The following is a 23588-nucleotide window of genomic DNA, read 5'->3' as shown; positions in this document are numbered from 1 at the left end:
CAAATTTGAAACACTTTCATGAAGCAATTTTTACTTCAAACACGAAACACAATGGAGAGACTCAAAAAAGACTTGAAGATTGGTTGGGCCTATGTTCTATTTTCCTCACACAAACATCCATGATGTCAAATATAACCATCTGATGGTGATCAATGAACCCCAGCTTGACTCTGACTGGATTTCCCTTGGTATTATTCACAAACAATCACTGCGTATTTCATCGATTCTGACATATCCTGGAGTGCATTGTACAAATGAGGTAAATCAATGTGTCTGAGTGGCAAAGGTTGATCCCCCGGGGCCCTTCACCACTCAATCTAAATGTAAACATGGCCATGTGTCCCACAGCTTCCAACAGGAGGTCCTATTGTAAATGAGGTAACCTTTACACGGGTCGTGACTACCTGACCAAGTTGAGAAGTCGGAAGATCCTCCTATTTCTACAATTTCTCTTCTTAAAAGCTGATTACAGATTTTAAACCTGACCATGACCCTGACCTTAACCTTAACCCTAAACATTAACCACACTGTTAACCTTATGCCAAACCATAACCTTTAATTAAGACCAAAAAGCTAATTTTAGTTTTCATACATTTTTACAATATAGTTGACTTGACTTTGCAGTTTGGCCATCTAGTGAGAACCCTTTCCACATGACTGTGTCCACATACATCAGTGTCCAAGATGGACAGCATTAGTGTAGAGCTCAACACACCTACCTACCTCACCACTTGATTGAGAATTCTACCAAATGTATTTCATTATCTCCATTGAGAGGTATTGGGCTTGTTGTTAGACCCCTGTCAAGACTCATGTTCACACTACACACGTTTCTTTAAGTATTGATAAATGTTGATAAAATACTTTCTAATTCTTCAACTTATTTTTCAGCCTTCCTCTACGAATGAATTATATATCTCTTTCTAAATGTATCTTTCCTCTCCTCAGCAGCCTCCACCGTTCTCCAGCTGTATGAGCATGACTCAGAGGAATCAAAGGTTTTGGTCACCAATGAATGAATGGTCATACAGTATGTCATTCTGACTCAACATGTTTTGTTTTATTGTCTTACGTAAGGAAAACACAGAAACAATGTTTGAAACATTGAAACAGTAAACCAAGATTTTTGAGGAAAGCAGACTATGGAGAAGGATCACGGCTTAGAGGATAATGGGCAGAGACCAGAATAAAACAAAATAAGGCAGATATTTTCCTTCTTCCAGCAGAGTGATGGAGAACCCTGGGTGTCCTGTAACAGGTGGTGGTTCAGAGTGATGGAGAACCCTGGGTGTCCTGTAACAGGTGGTGGTTCAGAGTGATGGAGAACCCTGGGTGTCCTGTAACAGGTGGTGGTTCAGAGTGATGGAGAGCCCTGGGTGTCCTGTAACAGGTGGTGGTTCAGAGTGATGGATCGCCCTGGGTGTCCTGTAACATGTGGTGGTTCAGAGTGATGGAGAACCCTGGGTGTCTTGTAACAGGTGGTACTTCAGAGTGATGGAGAGCCCTTTGTGTCCTGTAACAGGTGGTGGTTCAGAGTGATGGAGAACCCTGGGTGTTCTGTAACAGGTGGTGGTTCAGAGTGATGGAGAACCCTGGGTGTCCTGTAACAGGTGGTGGTTCAGAGTGATGGAGAGCCCTGGGTGTCCTGTAACAGGTGGTGGGGAGGATAATCCAGGTAAAGTCTTTAATGCATGGAAGGGAGGAACTGGAAGAGCAAGGGAGGGGCGGAAGCCAATGGAGGCGGAGGAAAGGCGTGCACAACAGGGAGGGCTAATCGGGGCCCCCTAATCCCTCCCTGGCCCCCACCTCCTCCTCCTGAGGGAGGCCAAGCAGGAGATGACTCCACCCGGCTCTGGACGCTTCAAACGGACATAAGGGGGACCAAGGATCTATCTGTAGGCCTATTTACAGGGTACCTGCTGGACAACACTGTGCTCAACTCTGACGATTCACCATAGAATGAGTCTTTGTCTCTTACCTGTCCTCTTTCCTGCCTTCTGAAGCACATCATTCAACATGGGAGAAGTTCAAAAGGTAATCCAGCGTTGCTACTTTCTGCTGATCTTTGAGTTTGATGGGAATGTACATGTTGATGAGTCCTAGAGCGTGATTCAAGGACAGATTGTTTCCCCTTTTTAATAAGAAGCTAACTGATGAGTTGACACTTTCTCTGCAAATAAACTACATAGTAGTCCCTTACAAGCTTCCTAATTGCTTTCTGTGTCTGTTTGTAATATCCTATTCTGTCTCATTTCACTCAGGGGTTCTTTTCGGTGCTACAGAAATTAAAAGGAACCACAGAACAGGAACTTCGGATAGTCCTCCTGGGTCTAGACAACGCTGGCAAAACAACGCTGCTAAAACAGCTATCATCCGAGGATGTCAACACCATTACTCCCACACAGGTCAGATCCGATCCTGGCGTGCTCTGAACTTACATAAGCAGGCCATGTAGTTTTGTAATGACAACCCTGTGACACTTCCTCCCTCAGGTTGTTGCCCAAGGCAACGTACCACATAATGGCACTTACTCAATAGAAGCATTTTTTTTACCTGCCTATTCAAAATCTGATCTCTGATCATATCAATGTCTTAGATGACTGTACCAGGGTCAGGACACTCCAGGTCAAACGCTACGCGGCTCTGGAAGTAGACAAGTAGTATCCTCCAATCTGGACTTTAACACATCAAATAAGATGTTCATATGTCTCTAAAATACCACAGAAGTGATGCTTGACTTGGTTCTTCTTCATACCATGTTATCTGGTAGCAAAGCATCACAGCCGGTTGGTTTGTGCAGTCCCTCTGTCGCAGAAAATAGCACATTGGCAATGATACATTTAGCTAGACTAAGAATAGAGACTAGGCTGAGACTTTAATCCGGGGGTTGAAGATTACTTAACCATAAAGTCAGTTAGGGTGCAACACACATTTTGTAAGCTCCAGGTAACAAATCGAGGTTCAAGTTTTATATCATTGTATCTGTCTTTCTGGTCATGTCAGGATTTGGTTCTAATAAAATGATGTTATAAATAAATGCTTATTTAGAGCCACTAGTAACAGAATAAAGCTGTGTTCTGCTAAACTGTGTTAGATCAATGAATTTTGCTTCTCCATTGATGCCAAAGGGCTTCAACATTAAGAGTCTCACGTCTCACGGAATGAAACTGAACGTGTGGGACATCGGAGGACAGAGGAAGATCCGGCCCTTCTGGAAGAAATATCTGGAAAACACAGATTTGTTGGTGTGTAAATTATGTTAGCCCTTTTCTCATTTTATTTTGTCTTATTACAGTGGGGCAAAAAAGTATTTAGTCAGCCACCAATTGTGCAAGTTCTCCCACTTAAAAAGATGAGAGAGGCCTTTTCATCAAAGGTACACTTCAACTATGACAGACAAAAAGGGGAAAAAAAATCCAGAAAATCACATTGTAGGATTTTTAATGAATTTATTTGCAAATTATGGTGGAAAATAAGTATTTGGTCACCTACAAACAAGCAAGATTTCTGGCTCTCACAGACCTGTAACTTCTTCTTTAAGAGGCTCCTCTGTCCTCCACTCGTTACCTGTATTAATGGCACCTGTTTGAACTTGTTATCAGTATAAAAGACACCTGTCCACAACCTCAAACAGTCACACTCCAAACTCCACTATGGCCAAGATCAAAGAGCTGTCAAAGGACACCAGAAACAAAATTGCAGACCTGCACCAGACTGGGAAGACTGAATCTACAATAGGTAAGCAGCTTGGTTTGAAGAAATCAACTGTGGGAGCAATTATTAGGAAATGGAAGACATACAAGACCACTGATAATCTCCCTCGATCTGGGGCTCCACGCAAGATCTCACCCCGTGGGGTCAAAATGATCACAAGAACGGTGAGCAAAAATCGCAGAACCACATGGGGGGACCTAGTGAATGACCTGCAGAGAGCTGGGACCAAAGTAACAAAGCCTACCATCAGTAACACACTACGCCGCCAGGGACTCAAATCCTGCAGTGCCAGACGTGTCCCCCTGCTTAAGCCAGTACATGTCCAGGCCCGTCTGAAGTTTGCTAGAGAGCATTTGGATGATCCAGAAAAAGATTGGGAGAATGTCATATGGTCAGATGAAACCAAAATATAACTTTTTGGTAAAAACTCAACTCGTCGTGTTTGGAGGACAAAGAATGCTGAGTTGCATCCAAAGAACACCATACCTACTGTGAAGCATGGGGGTGGAAACATCATGCTTTGGGGCTGTTTTTCTGCAAAGGGATCAGGACGACTGATCCGTGTAAAGGAAAGAATGAATGGGGCCATGTATCGTGAGATTTTGAGTGAAAACCTCCTTCCATCAGCAAGGGCATTGAAGATGAAACGTGGCTGGGTCTTTCAGCATGACAATGATCCCAAACACACCGCCCGGGCAACGAAGGAGTGGCTTTGTAAGAAGCATTTCAAGGTCCTGGAGTGGCCTAGCCAGTCTCCAGATCTCAACCCCATAGAAATTCTTTGGAGGGAGTTGAAAGTCCGTGTTGCCCAGCAACAGCCCCAAAACATCACTGCTCTAGAGATCTGCATGGAGGAATGGGCCAAAATACCAGCAACAGTGTGTGAAAACCTTGTGAAGACTTACAGAAAACGTTTGACCTCTGTCATTGCCAACAAAGGGTATATAACAAAGTATTGAGAAACTTTTGTTATTTACCAAATACTTATTTTCCACCACAATTTGCAAATAAATTCATTAAATCCTACAATGTGATTTTCTGGATTTTTTTCTTCTCATTTTGTCTGTCATAGTTGAAGTGTACCTATGATGATAAATTACAGGCCTCTCATCTTTTTAAGTGGGAGAACTTGCACAATTGGTGGCTGACTAAATACTTTTTTGCCACACTGTATATCTGTAATCTGTTTCAGAGAGTAAAATAGTTTCCATTAACTACCGTTTAGATTTAGACTACAGCCTGTTCTATTGGTTGGGGAAAAAACTGGGCATTAGTTTACTTCAGAATCTTCAATCTCAATTAAAGCTAGAAACTGAATAGAGAATCAATCTTATTTATGTTACAAGATAATAAATGTCTCAGTTTGATTCATTCTTCTTTCCTCTTTTCTCTTTCCTCCAGATATATGTCATAGACAGTACAGACAAGAAGCGGTTTGAAGAAACAGGACTGGTGAGGCCAACTGAAATAGCTGTTATACCCTATTCCACAAGTGTTGTCTTGTAAAACGTTAATGTTAACAGTAAGCTTTGCATATTAACAGTGGACATGCAAACCTTTAAGTGCTGGCAACACAGATGTAGTCTCCAAGACTTTGTTCAGCTCTGAGTCAGATAACACTGCTGGCCCTTTGATCTCTCAGGAGCTATCAGAGCTGATTGATGAGGAGAACCTGAAGGGGGTTCCGGTGCTCATCTTTGCTAACAAGCAGGACTTGGCCACGGCCTCGCCCGCCAGCGAGATCGCAGAGGGCCTGAACCTGCACACATACCGCGACCGGGCGTGGCAGATCCAGGCCTGCTCAGCTGTCTCTGGAGAGGGTGTACAGGTAGGCCACAACATCTCTCTCAAAATAGGACAAATCATATCAGTTTTATGAAGTTAGATGGACACCGTATCATGATATAAAATAACAACAGTACTGTATCATCCTCTAGGACTTACAAGACAGATATTAAATATTCCTCTTCATGTGGTACAGAAGGGGAAGTGCAGCCTGTCTGCACTGTAGAAAATATCCTCTTCTCACTCTGTTCATGTAGTAAAATAATTGAGAGCCCACAGGAGAATCAGAAGTTATTCTCTGCTGGCCACCATGTCATTAGTAGAATCTTTTCCTAATATTTTCAGATCGTTTCACATACTGTGCAGGAGATTCTGTCATTACAGTTTACAGTAGGGTTGTCGCAGCAACATCTCAGTAGGGGGGAAATTAAGAGCGAAAACAAACTAGTGGGGGGTCGACAAATGTTTTGCCTCATTGTCGTGACACAACATGGATGCCGTGTAAAGCTCCAGATTATCATCTGCCCCTGAGTACTGTGCTGGAGGATCAGGTCAGGAGGTCAGGCATGATGTCCTATGACCATACGTAACACAGTACAGTATACATTTACAACCGGTGTATGCTTTGATTGCTTTGGGAAATTCTGTAGCTTGGAATATTTCATGTGTATATGTGATGTATTTGTTCTCACAGGACGGCATGAACTGGATTTCCAACAACATTGTAAATAAGAAGAGAGATGACTAACCCCTGAATATCCAACGTGATGCTTTTTAAACACACTTTTGAGTGTTTCACGTACATATGTTGACACCCAATGCAACGGTGACAGGTTTTATAGATGAAGGCTTCTCTCTGAAGATGTCCCCAAAACATTTGAGAGCTTGCTGGCTTTTCAAATCCAGCCACAAGAAAATGGATGGAAGATTTTGGGTTCACAACAGAGACCATCAACAAGAGAAAAATCACAACTCCCGGCCCCATTAAGGGTTATTGCCACTGCTCTGGAATGATACTTTCTTTGATTTAGTCGATGAAAGAAAAAAACGATCCTTGAAGAGCACAAGTAAAAACAAGGGACAGAGCGTGTAATGGGCGAATAGCCCAACAACGTTTTGAGTAGAACATCTCTCTTTAGTTTAAGGCTTCATTCATACACTCACAAAAAAAGGTTAGATTTTGTAGTTTGTGTGGTTTCACTGTTTGTAAAAAAAAAAAATACAATAAATCTATATTGTGTGAATTGAGACTGTGATATCAAATAAATATTGAATTGGAAGAATCTCTTCATACTTGATGTGATATGCTTGCTTTGTACCATTAATGTAGACAAGCACCATTCCATCCCCTGTCACTGGTTGCCTGCCTTGTTGTCAGACAGTAAGTCAGTGCTGCCGCACAGTGGGCACTGTCGTCATTACACTTGAGGCAGGAATGGTAAACACACAAAAAAAACGATTTGGTCTGTGTCAAATTCATTGTACATTAATGTACTGTATATTCCTGAAGACTATTCAGTAAAATGTAGGTCACACAGACGATGAGGGCACAGTGAACAACTGAGAGAATAGTATCTGTGTCTTTATAGACTATGGCCCTTAAATTCTATTGACCTTGATGCCAGTTCCACTGCTTCTTTTCATTCTTCCCTCGTATCAGGGACTGATTTAGACTGTGGACCTCATAAGGTAAGATTTGAATACCCCTGGACTATGGTGTCCACTCAGGGTCTGTGTCAGCTAGATCATGTTTTTATTATCGGGGATAATGTGAGGAGCACACTCTGACTAGTGACCACCACTCACTAAAATAAGCCTGTGATCTAAGGTGGGTGGTCCGACCGTCAGAACCCAGTCTTCCACTAGCAAAGGAAGCTCTGCCTTGAATAAAGAGACATAAGCAATTATTAAACAGTTTCTTACAGCCTCATTCAGGAGTGAGTTTGCTGATATCTGGAGGTCGTTCTGGAATTTCAATAGCAGGTAAGACATCATGATGACAGGAGGATCTGTTCTGTCGGTTAGTCTCACATTATTACTGTATAACTCCGGTATAACTCATGTTCTCTATACATTGTACGCTGCGTGACATTCGACAGAATGGCTTGGCTGTGACCAGTTTACTTGTCATATCTCTGGATGTTTACTTGTTACTAAGCTGGATTTTTATGTAGTAGCAAGATTAGGGGAAAGGGAGATACCTAGTCAGTTGTACAACTGAATGCCATCAACTGAAATGTGTCTTCCGCATTTAACCCAACCCCTCTGAATCAGACAGGTACGGGGGGCTGCCATAATCGACATCCACGTCTTCAGTGCCCGAGGAACGCTGGGTTAATGCTCAGGAGCAGAACAACAGATTTTTACCTTGTCAGCTCGGGGATTCGATCGGTTACTGGTCTCAACGCTCTCACCACTAGGCTATCTGCCGCCCCCTTATAACATAAGAACAACACATGCTTACAGAGACTGTTTCTATCTGCCATACTCTCTGATGGCAGGGTGTAGTCATACAACTCTCTGATGGCAGGGTGTAATCATACTAGTCTCTGATGGCAGGGTGTAATCATACTAGTCTCTGATGGCAGGGTGTAATCATACAACTCTCTGATGGCAGGGTGTAATCATACTAGTCTCTGATGGCAGGGTGTAGTCATACAACTCTCTGATGGCAGGGTGTAATCATACTGCTCTCTGATGGCAGGGTGTAATCATACTAGTCTCTGATGGCAGGGTGTAATCATACAACTCTCTGATGGCAGGGTGTAATCATACTAGTCTCTGATGGCAGGGTGTAATCATACAACTCTCTGATGGCAGGGTGTAATCATACTAGTCTCTGATGGCAGGGTGTAATCATACTTGTCTCTGATGGCAGGGTGTAATCATACAACTCTCTGATGGCAGGGTGTAATCATACTAGTCTCTGATGGCAGGGTGTAATCATACTAGTCTCTGATGGCAGGGTGTAGTCATACAACTCTCTGATGGCAGGGTGTAATCATACTAGTCTCTGATGGCAGGGTGTAATCATACTTGTCTCTGATGGCAGGGTGTAATCATACAACTCTCTGATGGCAGGGTGTAATCATACTAGTCTCTGATGGCAGGGTGTAGTCATACAACTCTCTGATGGCAGGGTGTAATCATACTAGTCTCTGATGGCAGGGTGTAGTCATACTAGTCTCTGATGGCAGGGTGTAGTCATACAACTCTCTGATGGCAGGGTGTAATCATACTAGTCTCTGATGGCAGGGTGTAATCATACTAGTCTCTGATGGCAGGGTGTAGTCATACAACTCTCTGATGGCAGGGTGTAATCATACTAGTCTTTGATGGCAGGGTGTAATCCTACAACTCTCTGATGGCAGGATGTACATTTACATTTAAGTCATTTAGCAGACGCTCTTATCCAGAGCGACTTACAAATTGGTGCATTCACCTTATGATATCCAGTGGAACAACCACTTTACAATAGTGCATCTAACTCTTTTAAGGGGGGGGGGGGTTAGAAGGATTACTTTATCCTATCCTAGGTATTCCTTAAAGAGGTGGGGTTTCAGGTGTCTCCGGAAGGTGGTGATTGACTCCGCTGACCTGGCGTCGTGAGGGAGTTTGTTCCACCATTGGGGTGCCAGAGCAGCGAACAGTTTTGACTGGGCTGAGCGGGAACTGTACTTCCTCAGAGGTAGGGAGGCGAGCAGGCCAGAGGTGGATGAACGCAGTGCCCTTGTTTGGGTGTAGGGCCTGATGGGTGTAATCATACTGCTCTCTGATGGCAGGGTGTAATCATACTAGTCTCTGATGGCAGGGTGTAATCCTACAACTCTCTGATGGCAGGGTGTAATCATACTAGTCTCTGATGGCAGGGTGTAATCCTACAACTCTCTGATGGCAGGATGTAATCACACTAGCCTCTGATGGCAGGGTGTAATCATACTGCTCTCTGATGGCAGGGTGTAATCATACTAGTCTCTGATGGCAGGGTGTAATCATACAACTCTCTGATGGCAGGATGTAATCACACTAGCCTCTGATGGCAGGGTGTAATCATACTGCTCTCTGATGGCAGGGTGTAATCATACTAGTCTCTGATGGCAGGGTGTAATCATACAACTCTCTGATGGCAGGATGTAATCACACTAGCCTCTGATGGCAGGGTGTAATCATACTAGTCTCTGATGGCAGGGTGTAATCATACTACTCTCTGATGGCAGGGTGTAATCATACTGCTCTCTGATGGCAGGGTGTAATCATACTAGTCTCTGATGGCAGGGTGTAATCCTACAACTCTCTGATGGCAGGGTGTAATCCTACAACTCTCTGATGGCAGGATGTAATCACACTAGCCTCTGATGGCAGGGTGTAATCATACTGCTCTCTGATGGCAGGGTGTAATCATACTAGTCTCTGATGGCAGGGTGTAATAATACTAGTCTCTGATGGCAGGGTGTAATCACACTAGCCTCTGATGGCAGGGTGTAATCATACTGCTCTCTGATGGCAGGGTGTAATCATACTAGTCTCTGATGGCAGGGTGTAATCATACTAGTCTCTGATGGCAGGGTGTAATCATACTAGTCTCTGATGACAGGGTGTAATCATACTGCTCTCTGATGGCAGGGTGTAATCATACTAGTCTCTGATGGCAGGGTGTAATCATACTAGTCTCTGATGGCAGGGTGTAATCATACTGCTCTCTGATGACAGGGTGTAATCATACTAGTCTCTGATGGCAGGGTGTAATCATACTAGTCTCTGATGGCAGGGTGTAATCACACTAGCCTCTGATGGCAGGGTGTAATCACACTAGTCTCTGATGGCAGGGTGTAATCATACTAGTCTCTGATGGCAGGGTGTAATCATACTAGTCTCTGATGGCAGGGTGTAATCATACTACTCTCTGATGGCAGGGTGTAATCATACTAGTCTGATAGCAGGATGTAATCATACTAGTCTCTGATGGCAGGGTGTAATCACACTAGTCTCTGATGGCAGGGTGTAATCATACTAGTCTCTGATGACAGGGTGTAATCATACTGCTCTCTGATGACAGGGTGTAATCATACTAGTCTCTGATGGCAGGGTGTAATCCTATTGACAGGGACGATGCAGGACCCAGACTGTGACCTGGCCAAGCAGAGGAAACAGTTGGTCCAGGAACTGTGCATGGAAAAACAAGGAGGTATGGCAACCACCACAGTCCACAGAGGGAGTCAAGACTCAGGACGAGCTATTGAAAAAGAAGGCCACATTGCATTATTATTTTATAGGAGAATTCCAGTATCTTTTGTTTCACTTTCAATCCTATTTGATCCAGAAAAGTTCATATATTCAAGCTCAACAGGGCAAACAGCATTCCCTCTGAGCTCAACTGTGAGAGTTGTGAATTATGAGGGAGTGAAGGGAGCGAGAACCCAGTAATGTATATCACTCCAGGGGAGGAATATCATTATGCTGAGGCGAGGTGTGACTCATAGTAGCAGGGTGGGGCAGAGCCATGAATCCAACATACATGACCTCATAACAAGAACAGCATGTCCCATACTCCTACAAGTGTCATGTTTAATGATTAAACATCTCCAGCAATCAAACACCTTCCTGAAGTAACCATCCTCCATCAGGGTCTGAAAACAGAACTCAATGTGCCAGAATCAGATACTGTTACAAACAGTGAGAGGTTAGCTGTATGATGTGTCTGCAATTCAGTCATGTACTGTTAGAGCCAGTTAGCCATATTCTATTGAACACCGAAGACATGGAGAACTTTGAATCAATCCAGCCCCAGCTTGGGCAGTGGCTTTGCTTGTAAGGTAAAGAGGTCACTACAATCAAGTCAAAAGACTGGAGGATATTGATACGTTAGTCTGTGTTTACCTCTCTACTTATTTGATTGTTCATCTGTCTACACTATCTACGTGTCTGCCTTTGTATGTTCTCTTGTCTCTGTGTTGCTGACACCTCAGAGCACTTTGACCTGGGAAAGAAGATCAGCGTTCCTCGGGATGTGATGATGGAAGAGCTTAACCTGCGGTCTAACAGAGGTTCCAGAATGTACCAGGAGAGACAGAAGAGGGTGGAGAGGTTCACCTTGGAGAACGTAGCACCAGACACTCACAGGGTGGTGCCCCTCGACCCCCAGCAGCCAGACCATAGCAGTACACACAACCAGGGAGCCTTACAAGGGGGGAAGAATAATTACCACACAGAGGTCTATATTGGACAACCAGGAAGAAACAGCCTAGTGAGATCCCTGAAGAACACAATAGCCAGTAAGGGAAACCCCAGTGTCCTGGCCCCAGGTAACTGAGTGAGAGAGTGTCTGTCTGTCTGATGGAAGGGGACAGGGTATTACCCCTACAATAACAATCCACCTCTCCCTCAAAGGTTACAATGGGCCTCTGAAAGAAGTTCCTCATGAGAGGTTCAACGTCACTGTGATTCCCAAGTCCTACTGCTCCCCATGGCAGGTTCAGGACCAGAACGGTAACAGTGACAAGCTGCTATCTGCCATCTCTGCCCATCTCCCTGAGCTGCCACAGAAGCTCACCCTAAACAACTACAGGTGCTTCAACAGGTGAGCCCAAGTGACTGGCTCTATAGCCTGCCCTTGACCACTCCCTACACCACCACAAAGCTTGTGGTTGACTAACCAAAGTGTGCATTTTTGAGAAATACTCAAGAGTCAACCTTTCAGTACAGTCAAAGAATGTTCTAGGCTTCTGGTTTCCTCCTTGGCTGGCTTCTGAAACCTCTTTCTAAAAGGCTGTCTGCTTGTGAAACCAGAATCTGGCGCTGGCTCACACCAGACTGGGCCACTGAGTAAAGCGTCTATTTTAAAACACAGTCTGTAAGCTGATGCCCACACAACTCTAGAAAACACTCAAGACAGATTTATATCAAGATACAAAGGTAAATTACTAATCAGAACTAGTCATCTGTTTGATTAAACTTTAAGTATCTACTCACCATGCTACCATGACCCACACACACACCAGAGGCCTTTTGATCAGAGACATTTTATTTAATCTGTGGTTTAGGGAAAGGGGGATACCTAGTCAGATGTCCAACAATTTATTCAACTGAAATATGTCTTCCGCATTTAACCCAACCCCTCTGAATCAGAGGTGCAGGAGGCCGCCTTAATCGACATCCATGTCTTCGGCGCCCGGGGAACAGTGGGTTAACTGCCTTGCTCAGGGGCAGAATGACAGATTTTTACCTTGTCGGCCTGGGAATTCGTTTGACTTACTAACTGTAGATCCTGACACCCATGTATTTCTGTAGGGCCCCGATGCCATTTGGGGGGACAGCAGGTAGTGTGAGGATGTTCCCCCTGCCTGGGTTTGAGCTCCTGCAGGCCCATACTGAACCGAGTCGAACCTGGGAGAGCATATGTGACCGGCCCAACTTCAACCGCACCCCAAGGGGCTGGGCTGCCCACTACACTGCTGAAACGGAGACTTCAGACCTCTGAGCCCATGGCTGTGACGGAGAGCATCATGGGTAACTTGTGACTGACCAACAAATAATATTTAGTTATATATGCTGGAAGGTGATTTGTTGATCAGTCTCGACTCTCCTGTAAAGGCGGCTTCAATGTCGAACGTGCTCCATGACAGCTTTAGATGACCTCGTTACACTCTTACAGACATGAACTGCAAGTCCAAATAGTGGATACTAATGTGCAATTTTCTAGCATGTAATCACTTTAGAAAAATAATGTTCTCTCCTTGTCTTGTTCTGCCACAACTAATGATATCCACAATGTCTTAGACCAGGTCATACTTCATCAAGGTCACAACTTGTTCAATTATGCTATTACAAAAACAAAAAAAAAACACTTTAAAAGAAAGGATAATATGTTTAATGAAGCAAAAAACGTGAACCATACACTTTTCAGTTATAATAAAAGACGTTGACAATGCTGTGGAGTCATGGACACCTTTATCAATCTTAGATAATAGTGCCACCACATGGAAGTAAAATGGTCTTAACAATTGGATGTTCTGAAGACCGTTAACATCTGACAATTCTGCATAAAATGCATTATAAGGAAAAAACATTTGTAGAAATGGTGACATTCTCTTCTATAAGGTTCAGTACAATATGCACAACTTGCAAACGTAACCCTCCCCCCTTTCAAATCTACAAGCCAGAGATAGAACATAAAGGTAACTGCCAAAATAAAGGAAACACTTCAGAAAATGAGGGATACAAAGTGTATTGAAAGCAGGTGTTTCCACACAGGTGTGGTTACTGAGTTCATTAAGCAATTAACTTCCCATCGTGCATAAAAATGCCCAGTTGCCCATTATTTTGGCTACCATGGTTAGAAGAGATCAGTGACTTTGAAAAAAAAAAGGGGTCTCATAGGAGCATAGGGGGTTTAAAATGTGTGTGTCTCAGTCACCAGGTCTCAACCCAATTGAACACTTACGGGAGGTTCTGGAGCTGCGTCTGAGACAGCGTTTTCCACCACCATCAACAAAACACCAAATGAATGAATTTCTTGTGGAAGAATGGGTGTCGCATCCCTCCAATAAAGTTCCAGACGCTTGTAGAGTTCTATGCCAAGGCGCATTGAAGCGGTTCTGGCTTGTGGTGGCCCAACGCCCTATTAAGACACTTTGTTTCCTTTATTTTGGCAGTTACCTGTAGGTTCGATGGAGGAAGGTTTAACGAATCATTTAAAACTATACTGTTCAGCACTCCAGTTTCCTAACGAGCAAGACCTTGCTGGTGCACAAAACAGAGGTTCTTCTCCATTACGCTTATATAAAAGAAGCATCTCACATCTGTGAACTGTGACTATAGTCACTGTGTCGGTTATTAATAGGGCGAAATTGGTCAAATTATCACGATGTTAATCATAAACCGTGAGGTACGAGGGTCTAGGAGCCTCCGTGACGGCTGGCGTGTGCACCCATGCGCTGTGGATCCTGGGAGGGGTAGTGGACATGACCAGGGGGCCTCATGCCCATGGGAGGGGGCATCCCCATGGGGTCCATGGAGTGGAACATGGGTGGCCCAAAGCCTGTAGGGAAAGAAACACCACAGGCTATAAAATCTTAGTTGAGGGGGATACAAAAATAAACTTGTCCTAATTTACTCTGTCTATCTGTACTTCAGAGGACAACACAATGAAAACACTTAAAAAAAATGTTTTATTTGTGGTCCACTTCAGGGGGGGGGGGGTCTTGTTTTACCTGGAGGGGGGGGCATAGCCACACCAGGGGGTGGGGGTAGACTGATGTTCATGACAGGAGGAGCTGAGTTTGGGCCCAGGTTGAAGTAGTTGGTAGGGGTGTCTTCATCCACAGGCGGTGGAGGTAGAGCTGCAGGACAGACACAGAGAGGGTCGGTATTGACAAGTCACATTACTGGAAGAGTATGGTAAAATGTGTGTGAGGGTTTTACTCGGGTTGAAACCAAAATAATTTTCAAATCTTTTTATTCCGTTCCACTGCTCCTACCAGCAACCGGTTCGAAACCCCAAAAACGTACTGGTTGATATCGTTCCTTTTTAAACCTCTAAACCATTAAAAATACTTCACCAATTAGTGGGGCTAGAGTAGCTTGCTATGGAGTGGGTAAGCAATTTAATCTGTATAGGAAAGTTGTATTTTGCCATAACAGCATGATTTCTGTTATTCAGCATGGTTTAATCATGACAAACCCACACACTGTGCTGCCAGTTACAGTGTAGGCCGCGAGATGCAACTGAAATTTTGCGAGAAGATGGAGGAAGCTTACCTTGAAGCGCTGGGTATCTTTTTATGACATGCATTATCTGAATTAGTCCCAGAGAATTACCCCTACGGAGGGGTTTCTATGGAGGAACTTTGAATGTCTGAACTTCCGAGTTGGTTTAACATTGGACCAGAGCAATCGTTAGCAAGCTTGTGTGTACAGAGGAGCACAAGAATTAGAAACACATCTTAACTTTTTGTAGTTAATAAATCCAATGTGAAACATATAACTATAGTATCCTTAACTAGCATTGAAAAAGTTAATCCATTCTTTTAAAACATCTCTCCCTCATTTCTGAATCATGCTTGTAACGTCATCAGTAGGCTACAGTAACCTAGGCTTCAGTAACCTAGGCTTCAGTAACCTAGGCTTCAGTAACCTAGGCTTCAGAGGGGAGGAGCAGATAGCCTAAACGCACACCTACTAGCAAAGACTTCCAGCTGGCAGGCGGAAGCTGGAATACGTTCGAGTGACAGAGTAAGGGTTTTGCATAGGCGCTTTGTGGCACGACTGAGATTTTTGGGGGGAATGTAATAGAGCGTTATTAACCGGTTACCCATGCATAAACATGTTTAGCATCTCCAGGCCTCCACACATACAAGTCGCTGATGCGTACCTTTGGAACGTCGACAAGTCTAATAAATCAATGCAATATACACCATCACAATAAATCCATTATTTTTGTCAGGTCTAAAGAAACATTATGATATGAAGAAAATGGATTTCAGAAGAACAGAATGAGTTGGCCTCCTGTATGCCATCTGGCTATGCATGACGCTGTAGGCTGGTTCGTTTAGCTGAAAATATATGCTTATAAGTGCCATTATTTTATAGTAAGACATGGCCAAAATCATATATATGCGACATGGCCAAAAATCTAATTTCCCGATATAGGTCATTTCATATCCCGATAACGATACATATCACCATATAGACATTCTGTAAATTCAATGAATAAATAGTTTATATAAAATGACCACACAAACAGGCCTATTTCTTTTACATTTTGAATTATACTCAACAAATAAAATGTATTTGCATTTGGCACCTTGGGTCGAGTGTTAGCACCAACTCACGAAACCTGTTTCTCGACCGTGTAAATTGGTGCCATGTCTTTGCAGACGTAAGTTGTAACGGCAGCTGCTCTCTCCTTCCATCTTCGTGATTTTTTGCCATATGGTGTGTTGCGTGAAAAAGCCTCTTGCAACATCTGAGTCTGGGGTTTGTTTTGAGCACTCAACTGTAGTTTTTTGGGTCTCATCTGTAGACTTTCTCCATACTGTTTCACATGATTCTTGCGTAGGTGGTAAAGGAAGTTAGTGGTGTTTGAGCCTGTTGTCGGGACCGGCCTGTGGCATATTTTGCAGAGGACGTATTTCTGGTCCGTGTCAGACTGTTCATACCCAAACCACGTCCATGCGACTGAAGTAGCCCCTCTGTTAGGTACGAGCTCTGTGTCTCCGTGCTCTGTCACGTTCACTCTCCTTCATGTTTGTTTGTGTTGCAAATTATCTTCCACGCAAAGCGACGTCCAATTGACTAAAATATTGCAGTATCGTGTGATTTGCGACAACTAAATAAACGATAGAGCATAATATGAAACGATAGAAAAATGTCTATCGTTCCACGATATACAGTTGAAGTCGGAAGTTTACATACACTTAGGTTGGAGATATTAAAACTCGTTTATCAACCACTCTGCAAATTTCTTGCTAACAAACTATAGTTTTGGTAAGTCGGTTAGGACATCTACTTTGTGCATGACACAAGTGATTTTTCCAACAATTGTTTACAGACAGACTATTTCACTGTATCACAATTCCAGTGGGTCAGAGGTTTACATACACTAAGTTGACTGTGCCTTTAAACAGCCTGGAAAATTCCAGTAAATTATGTAATGGCTTTAGAAGCTTCTGAAAGGCTAATTGACATCATTTGAGTCAATTGGAGGTGTACCTGTGGATGTATTTCAAGGCCAACCTTCAAAATCAGTGCCTCTTTGCTTGACATCATGGGAAAATCAAAAGAAATCAGCCAAGACCTCAGATTTTTTTTTTGTAGACCTCCACAAGTCTGGTTCATCCTTGGGAGCATTTTCCAAACGCCTGAAGGTACCACGTACAAACAATAGTACGCAAGTATAAACACCATGTGACGACGCAGCCGTCATACTGCTCAGGAAGGAGACGCGTTCTGTCTCCTAGAGATGAACGTACTTTGGTGCGAAAAGTGAAATCAATTCCAGAACAACAGCAAAGGACCTTGTGAAGATGCTGGAGGAAACAGGTACAAAAGTATCTATACCCACAGTAAAACGAGTCCTATATCGACATAACCTGAAAGGCTGCTCAGCAAGAAAGAAGCCACTGCTCCAAACCGCCACAAAATAACCAGACTACGGTTTGCAGCTGCACATGGGGACAAAGATTGTACTTTTTGGAGAAATGTCCTCTGGTCTAATGAAACAAAAATAGAACTGTTTGGCCATAATGACCATCGTTATGTTTGGAAGAAAAAGGGGGAGGCTTGCAAACCGAAGAACACCATCCCAACCAATATTGAAGCAACATCTCAAGACATCAGTCAGGAAGTTAAAAGCTTGGTCCCAAATGGGTCTTCCCAATGGACAATGACCCCAAGCATGCTTCCAAAGTTGTGGCAAAATGGCTTAAGGACAACAAAGTCAAGGTATTGAAGTGGCCATCACAAAGCCATGACCTCAACCCTGTAGAACATTTGTGGGCAGAACTGAAATAGCGTGTGCGAGCAAGGAGGCCTACAAACCTGACTCAGTTACACCAGCTCTGTCAGGAGGAATGGGCCAAAATTCACCCAACTTATTGTGGGAAGCTTGTGGAAGGCTACCCAAGATGTTTGACCCAAGTTAAACAATTTAAAGGCAATGCCACCAAATACTAATTGAGTGTATGTAAACTTCTGACCCACTGGGAATGTGATGAACGAAATAAAAGCTGAAATAAATCATTCTCTCTACTATTATTCTGACATTTCACATTCTTAAAATAAAGTGGTGATCCTAACCTAAAACAGGGAATCTTTACTAGGATTAAATGTCAGGAATTGTGAAAAATTGAGTTTAACTGTATATCATCATATCGCCCAGCCCTACAGTAGGCCATGTATTGTATAACAGCGCAATCATAATTTTAATTAATTAATTGAACTTCTTTCTTTAAATTAATCAATCACAGTGAGGTGAGTTTTAAAAGCACGTACTGTTTTGATGATAAGTGTTTGATGTGATTTCGATTGCATTGATGTCAGAGTGGTTAGAGGGACAATAGAGTCCTGAGTACCAGATCATTAGTGACCTGATGAGTGTTAGCGAGTTGGGTACTACTAATGCATGTCCTGAGGGCACAAGAGGAGATTATCGTGAACGAGTCACGTAGAATTTTACTGCGGTCATGACTACCGGTGTGGTGATAATACGGTCACCGCGACAACCCTGGTTCCATTCTTCTAGCCTCCTTCTCAAACCCCATTGGAAGAGGTCTAAGGTCACTCGTCCTCTGACCTTCTCATCTAATGAGGATGAGGTGAGAGACAGAGGTAGCTAGGAAACAAGGAAATTAAATTGAGATTCTCCCCGTGTATAGCTCTCACCTCCAGGCAATCCAGGTACAGGCTCTAGCTTCAGCCCCATCTCAGTCAGCCCTTCTCCCCTTCCGTCCTTCCCCCCTCTCCCGTCCCTCCTTCCCCCCTCTCCCTGGGACCTGGAACAGAATAACACACAGTCAATCCATCACATCAACTCATGTCACACTGGAGGTGTTTTTACTTGCAATATCTGTGATAACAGAGCAATCAGTCAACAGAAACACAGGTACCTGCTGCCACAGCCACCTGTCACTAGTATTAGAAACCACAGGTGGAAGTGTATGAGACTGTCATATCATAGGATGGTACTTTACCTGCCCCATTTGACGTTGAGTCTGCGACCGTTGATAATGAGCTTGTTGAAGGATTTCTCAGCAGCTAACTCTGCAGCCTGACGGGTGGCAAACTGGATGAAGGCACACTGCTGCCTCTGAACGATGGTGGTGGTTCGGATCTCCCCAAACTGGTAAAAATGGTTCCTGTTGGGGGACAAGCAGTTATATTGGCTCATTTATCCCCCCCTCCTCTCCCCTGTAACTATTCCACAGGTCATTCCTGTAAATGAGAATGTGTTTTCAATTAACTTACCTGGTAAGTGAGCCCAGTCTGCTTCATTTGGAGTAAAAATGTATTATTCTGGGCAGGCACTCACCTGAGCTCCGAGTCTGTGATGGAGTCTCCGAGCCCCCCCACGTACAGTGTAGTGATGGACTTGTCCTCTGGAGTGTCCAGTCTCGGCATGGTGGAGGCTCTCTTCAGCAGCTTGTCAGCCACAGGGTCGTTGATACCATAGTAACGGTCCTTAATGTTCTGGTCTGCCAGGGGATCGTCTGGATCAGTAGGCTTCTCATGCCTGGAGTGCAGTAGTTCAGAGATAATGAGAGTTAAAGCAAAACGTCTGTCAACATCTTGGAAACAATCTTCTTATCTTGGCCAATGTAGAGAACCAGACCTGTGCCACTGCATTGACTTTTTTCCCCATTGGCTCATAAGTCAACAACTGCCCGATGTTTAACATGTGTCACGTATTTCTTTGCACCTATGGTTTCATGATGTTGAAAGTTGCTCACCTGTAAGGACACTCCTCTCCTCTCTTACACTCTCCCTTCACCCAGAAGGAGCAGATGTGTGGTCTGTTCCTCTTGTAGTAAGGCGTGGTGCGGGCTAGCTTCAGCAGCATGTCACTAGAGCTGGGGGCCTTACCCAGGAGACCCACCGGCCGGGTACCATCAGAGTTCCCTATCTGCAGTCAGGAGAGAGCGAATGTCAAGTGGATGCATTTCACCCCATTTAAACCATTTCATTTACCAGATCTCATGAAGACTGAAATAATGACGAATGACCTGGCCACGGAAGGTCCACAACTAAGACCAGAGGACCAAAGACCAGATATTTCTGGGTGGTCCTTATGAATAAGTCATGTGACTTGGCGAGTAAACATTGTCTGGAATCTTCAAGGGAAAATGAGAAGGGTCAAAGGGTGCTATCTGAACCCTCTTGGCATTGAACACACTGTAAGGATATTTACGAAGCAAGCAGAATTAGGCTAGACGACAGAATGTAAACATTGATCTCTCTGGTAACATTACTGCCGTCACACAATTAGAAGTTTACACACGGGACTCAGATAATAATGTTACCAACTACCTTCGATCTTGAATAAGGGAAAATACATCACCTCTCTTTCCATGTTCTGTGTGTAGTATTCCTTGTTGACATCTGATTTTGGCACGTCGTCCTTGATTGACAGACCCGTGTCTCGGACCTGTATTGGCAAGCCTAGATGAAGGAGTAATGAAAATTAACATCCACCCTGAACTTGTCGGACATGCAATTTTTTTTATACCTGTACAACTCTCTGTGTGTGTGTAGTCATTCTCTGGATGGTACAGATATAACCTGTTCCAAACCCTGTCCTTGTTGACTCACCATACTCTAGATCCAGCAGGCAGGTCTGACATACATTCTTTATCTTGCTGCACGTCTGGCACGCCTCTGTCTTCTTGAAGCGCATGCGGGTCCCAGGACACCATCGGAACACAGTGAATGGTCTGGCACATATCTAAGGAGGACATAGCGGAAGCAGGAGGTCAGTGAAGGTTTAGATTGCAGTGGCATACTCTGTAGCAGGGTACTCTACTTATGTACAGGGTTTCTCCTCAGAACCTATGTTGGAAAACTCTGCTATATGTGTAACTGTGACTGATTAATCCAATTGAGCATTAATGCACTTGTGAATTTCTTACCTTGCACTCCTTGCCATACTTCTCCTTGGTCTAGCAAAAAAAACAGATTGTGATACAGGATGAGTACTTGTTTTGAATTACCATATGTAGAAGGACATGTCAATTAAAGATTCAGCTACATGGACATACATTTTGCAAAAAGGTGGTTAGCTCCTGGCTCTCAAACTCTAGGCAGCCTTCTGCCAACAGTTCTCAGCCATTAGCTTTGCCCATGACTGCCTAGAGTGAGCTACAGTCACGACACTGTGTTTTAACGCTTAGAAACGTCAATCAATGCTTGGGATATGGCTTTCGAACTATATGGCCCTTACCTTATATCAGAGAAAAACATAGGTATAACAAAAATAAGCACTTATTGTATCGGTTTTGAACAGATCCATACAGCTACGGGTGACTCCATCTGACAATCTACACTTCTGCTGCACTTCCCGAGTTACGCTTACACACAGGTGTTTGGCGCATGAGAGATCGCAAATTAACACAGGAAGACAACCTCTTGTCTTCCGTCTCCAAACATGGATATATGGCTACACTAAACCTATGAAGGTGTGTATCAATTAACCTTTTTTTAACAATTATTTATCGCTGATATATAACAGTCTAGGTCCTTCCAAAAACGTACCGCAAGTGATACGTGTTAATGTTCAGACTGAGTGTCGGGGATCTTAATACAACTTCCCCCTACAGAAGACGCTCTTCGTCCAATGACTTGTGGTATGTGTAATGTAACTGTTAATGAACGGATACTCATGATAATGGGCTAACGTTAGTTAGCTCCCAGAAAACATTAACCCGAAGTCAGAGAATTGATTAAACGTACCATTCGAATATAAGGATTCTCTCCAAGACATGTCTGGCAGAGAATGGGGAAATCCTGTGGAAGGGAAGATGGCAACAAACAAAACAATTAACGTTAGCTAGCTAACATACAGTAGCTACTAGTAACGTGGTTAGCTAACGATAAAGCTAAAATCTGATATTTAAAAAATTTGCTAGCTAGCTACTTTGAATAATCGATTAAATAGTTCAAGAACATTACATTTTTAGCTACGCAGCTGTGAATGTTTATTTTGCTAACTATTAAAAAGGGCAACGACTTAGCTAACTAGAAACCATCGGATTTGTCATTAAAGTTAGCTAACGTTAGTTAGCTAAGCGAGCTCCCAGGAAAACACTAAACGTATCTCGGGTACCACTGCTTATTGACACAATCAATATCGCAGAATAACAATTACATATTACATTTTCCTTTCAGATTAACTGAAAAATATCACTTAAAACATACCGCGTCTTCCCAATTTTGTCTATTGTAAGTGTTAGCTCCTAAAGATGTCGCCATTTTAGAAATCCTCTGTCAGTGTCTTCCCGGTAATCACTAGTTACCACAGCCACAAAGCAATAAACCACGCCCATTTCTAAAATGTATATATGTTTTTTAATCTGATTTTAAACCTAACCTTAACCACACTGCTAACCTTATGCTTAACGCTAACTTTAAACTAAGCCCGAAAAGCACATTTTTGTTTGCATGAATTTTTACGATAGCCAATTTTGACTTTGTGGCTATAGTAACTAATAGAATCCAATGCTTTGCACTAGATGACCAATGGGGGCGCTGTGTTGAAGCCACAGTGCCTCCATCTTGGCACTCCTCCACCGTTGTAAACAAATATTTTGGACGCTATAGAAATTTGTTAATGTCTACATTTGTTTTTGCCACATTTATTCTATTACTGACACCTTAATACATACTTTTAAATGATATTATGTGAGCTAAAACTAAACATAAAAACATTAAAAAATTAAACATAAAACATTTGTAAAACATAAAAAAATTATAACATTTCTTGACGACACAACAGTGGTAGGCCTGATAACCGACAGCGATGAAACAGCCTATAGGGAGGAGGTCAGAGACCTGGCAGTGTGGTGCCAGGACAACAACCTCTCCCTCAATGTGAGCAAGACAAAGGAGCTGATCGTGGACTACAGGAAAAGGCGGGCCGAACAGGCCCGCGGCTGTAGTGGAGCGGGTCGAGCCTTTCCTTGGTGTCCACATCACCAACGAACTATCATGGTCCAAACACACCAAGACAGTTGTTAACAGGGCACGACAACACCTTTTCCCCCTCAGGAAACTGAAAAGATTTGGAATGGGTCCCCAGATCCTCAAAAAGTTCTACAGCTGCACCATCGAGAGCATCGTGACCAGTTGCATCACCGCCTGGTATGGCAACTGGTTTTTGCCCTAGCACTACACAGCTGATTCAAATAATCAACTCATCATCAAGCTTTGATGATTTGAATCGGCTGTGTAGATAGTGATAGGGCAAAAACCAAAATGTGCACCCCTTGGGGTCCCCAGGAACGAGTTTGGGAAAACCTGCCCTTCACCCATTAAAACCGCACTACTATTCCACTACTTTGGCCCTGTCTGATCCTACACCAGGTCGGCAGCCTGGGAGAACG

General features: G+C 43.5%; 3 protein-coding genes across 3 annotated transcripts; 2 read left to right on the top strand and 1 right to left on the bottom strand.

The window, feature by feature from the left end:
* Nucleotides 1-1134: 1134 nt before the first annotated feature.
* LOC139552733 (ADP-ribosylation factor-like protein 3) lies at nucleotides 1135-6742 on the top strand. Its single transcript, XM_071364758.1, has 6 exons — nucleotides 1135-2034; nucleotides 2262-2405; nucleotides 3129-3245; nucleotides 5116-5166; nucleotides 5357-5542; nucleotides 6194-6742. Exons 1-6 carry the CDS (start codon nucleotides 2017-2019, stop codon nucleotides 6245-6247), a joined length of 570 nt encoding a protein of 189 aa, XP_071220859.1. The 5' UTR covers nucleotides 1135-2016; the 3' UTR covers nucleotides 6248-6742.
* Nucleotides 6743-7278: 536 nt separating this feature from the next.
* On the top strand, nucleotides 7279-13426 carry LOC139552732 (myozenin-2). Its single transcript, XM_071364757.1, has 5 exons — nucleotides 7279-7482; nucleotides 10604-10684; nucleotides 11466-11801; nucleotides 11887-12076; nucleotides 12787-13426. The coding sequence occupies exons 2-5, from the start codon at nucleotides 10609-10611 to the stop codon at nucleotides 12974-12976; spliced, it is 792 nt and encodes a 263-aa protein (XP_071220858.1). The 5' UTR covers nucleotides 7279-7482; nucleotides 10604-10608; the 3' UTR covers nucleotides 12977-13426.
* Nucleotides 13344-22503, bottom strand: LOC139552731 (pre-mRNA-splicing factor RBM22-like). The gene is made up of 11 exons (XM_071364756.1): nucleotides 22405-22503; nucleotides 21940-21993; nucleotides 21120-21149; nucleotides 20803-20935; nucleotides 20552-20652; nucleotides 19944-20116; nucleotides 19526-19726; nucleotides 19188-19352; nucleotides 18880-18989; nucleotides 14709-14837; nucleotides 13344-14536 (listed from the first exon to the last, which is right to left on the bottom strand). The coding sequence occupies exons 1-11, from the start codon at nucleotides 22456-22458 to the stop codon at nucleotides 14394-14396; spliced, it is 1293 nt and encodes a 430-aa protein (XP_071220857.1). The 5' UTR covers nucleotides 22459-22503; the 3' UTR covers nucleotides 13344-14393.
* Nucleotides 22504-23588: the final 1085 nt, after the last annotated feature.

Source organism: Salvelinus alpinus, chromosome 24 (assembly GCF_045679555.1).
Source record: "Salvelinus alpinus chromosome 24, SLU_Salpinus.1, whole genome shotgun sequence".
Lineage (NCBI taxonomy): Eukaryota > Metazoa > Chordata > Actinopteri > Salmoniformes > Salmonidae > Salvelinus > Salvelinus alpinus.
This window is presented reverse-complemented; position numbering and strand designations above follow the sequence as displayed.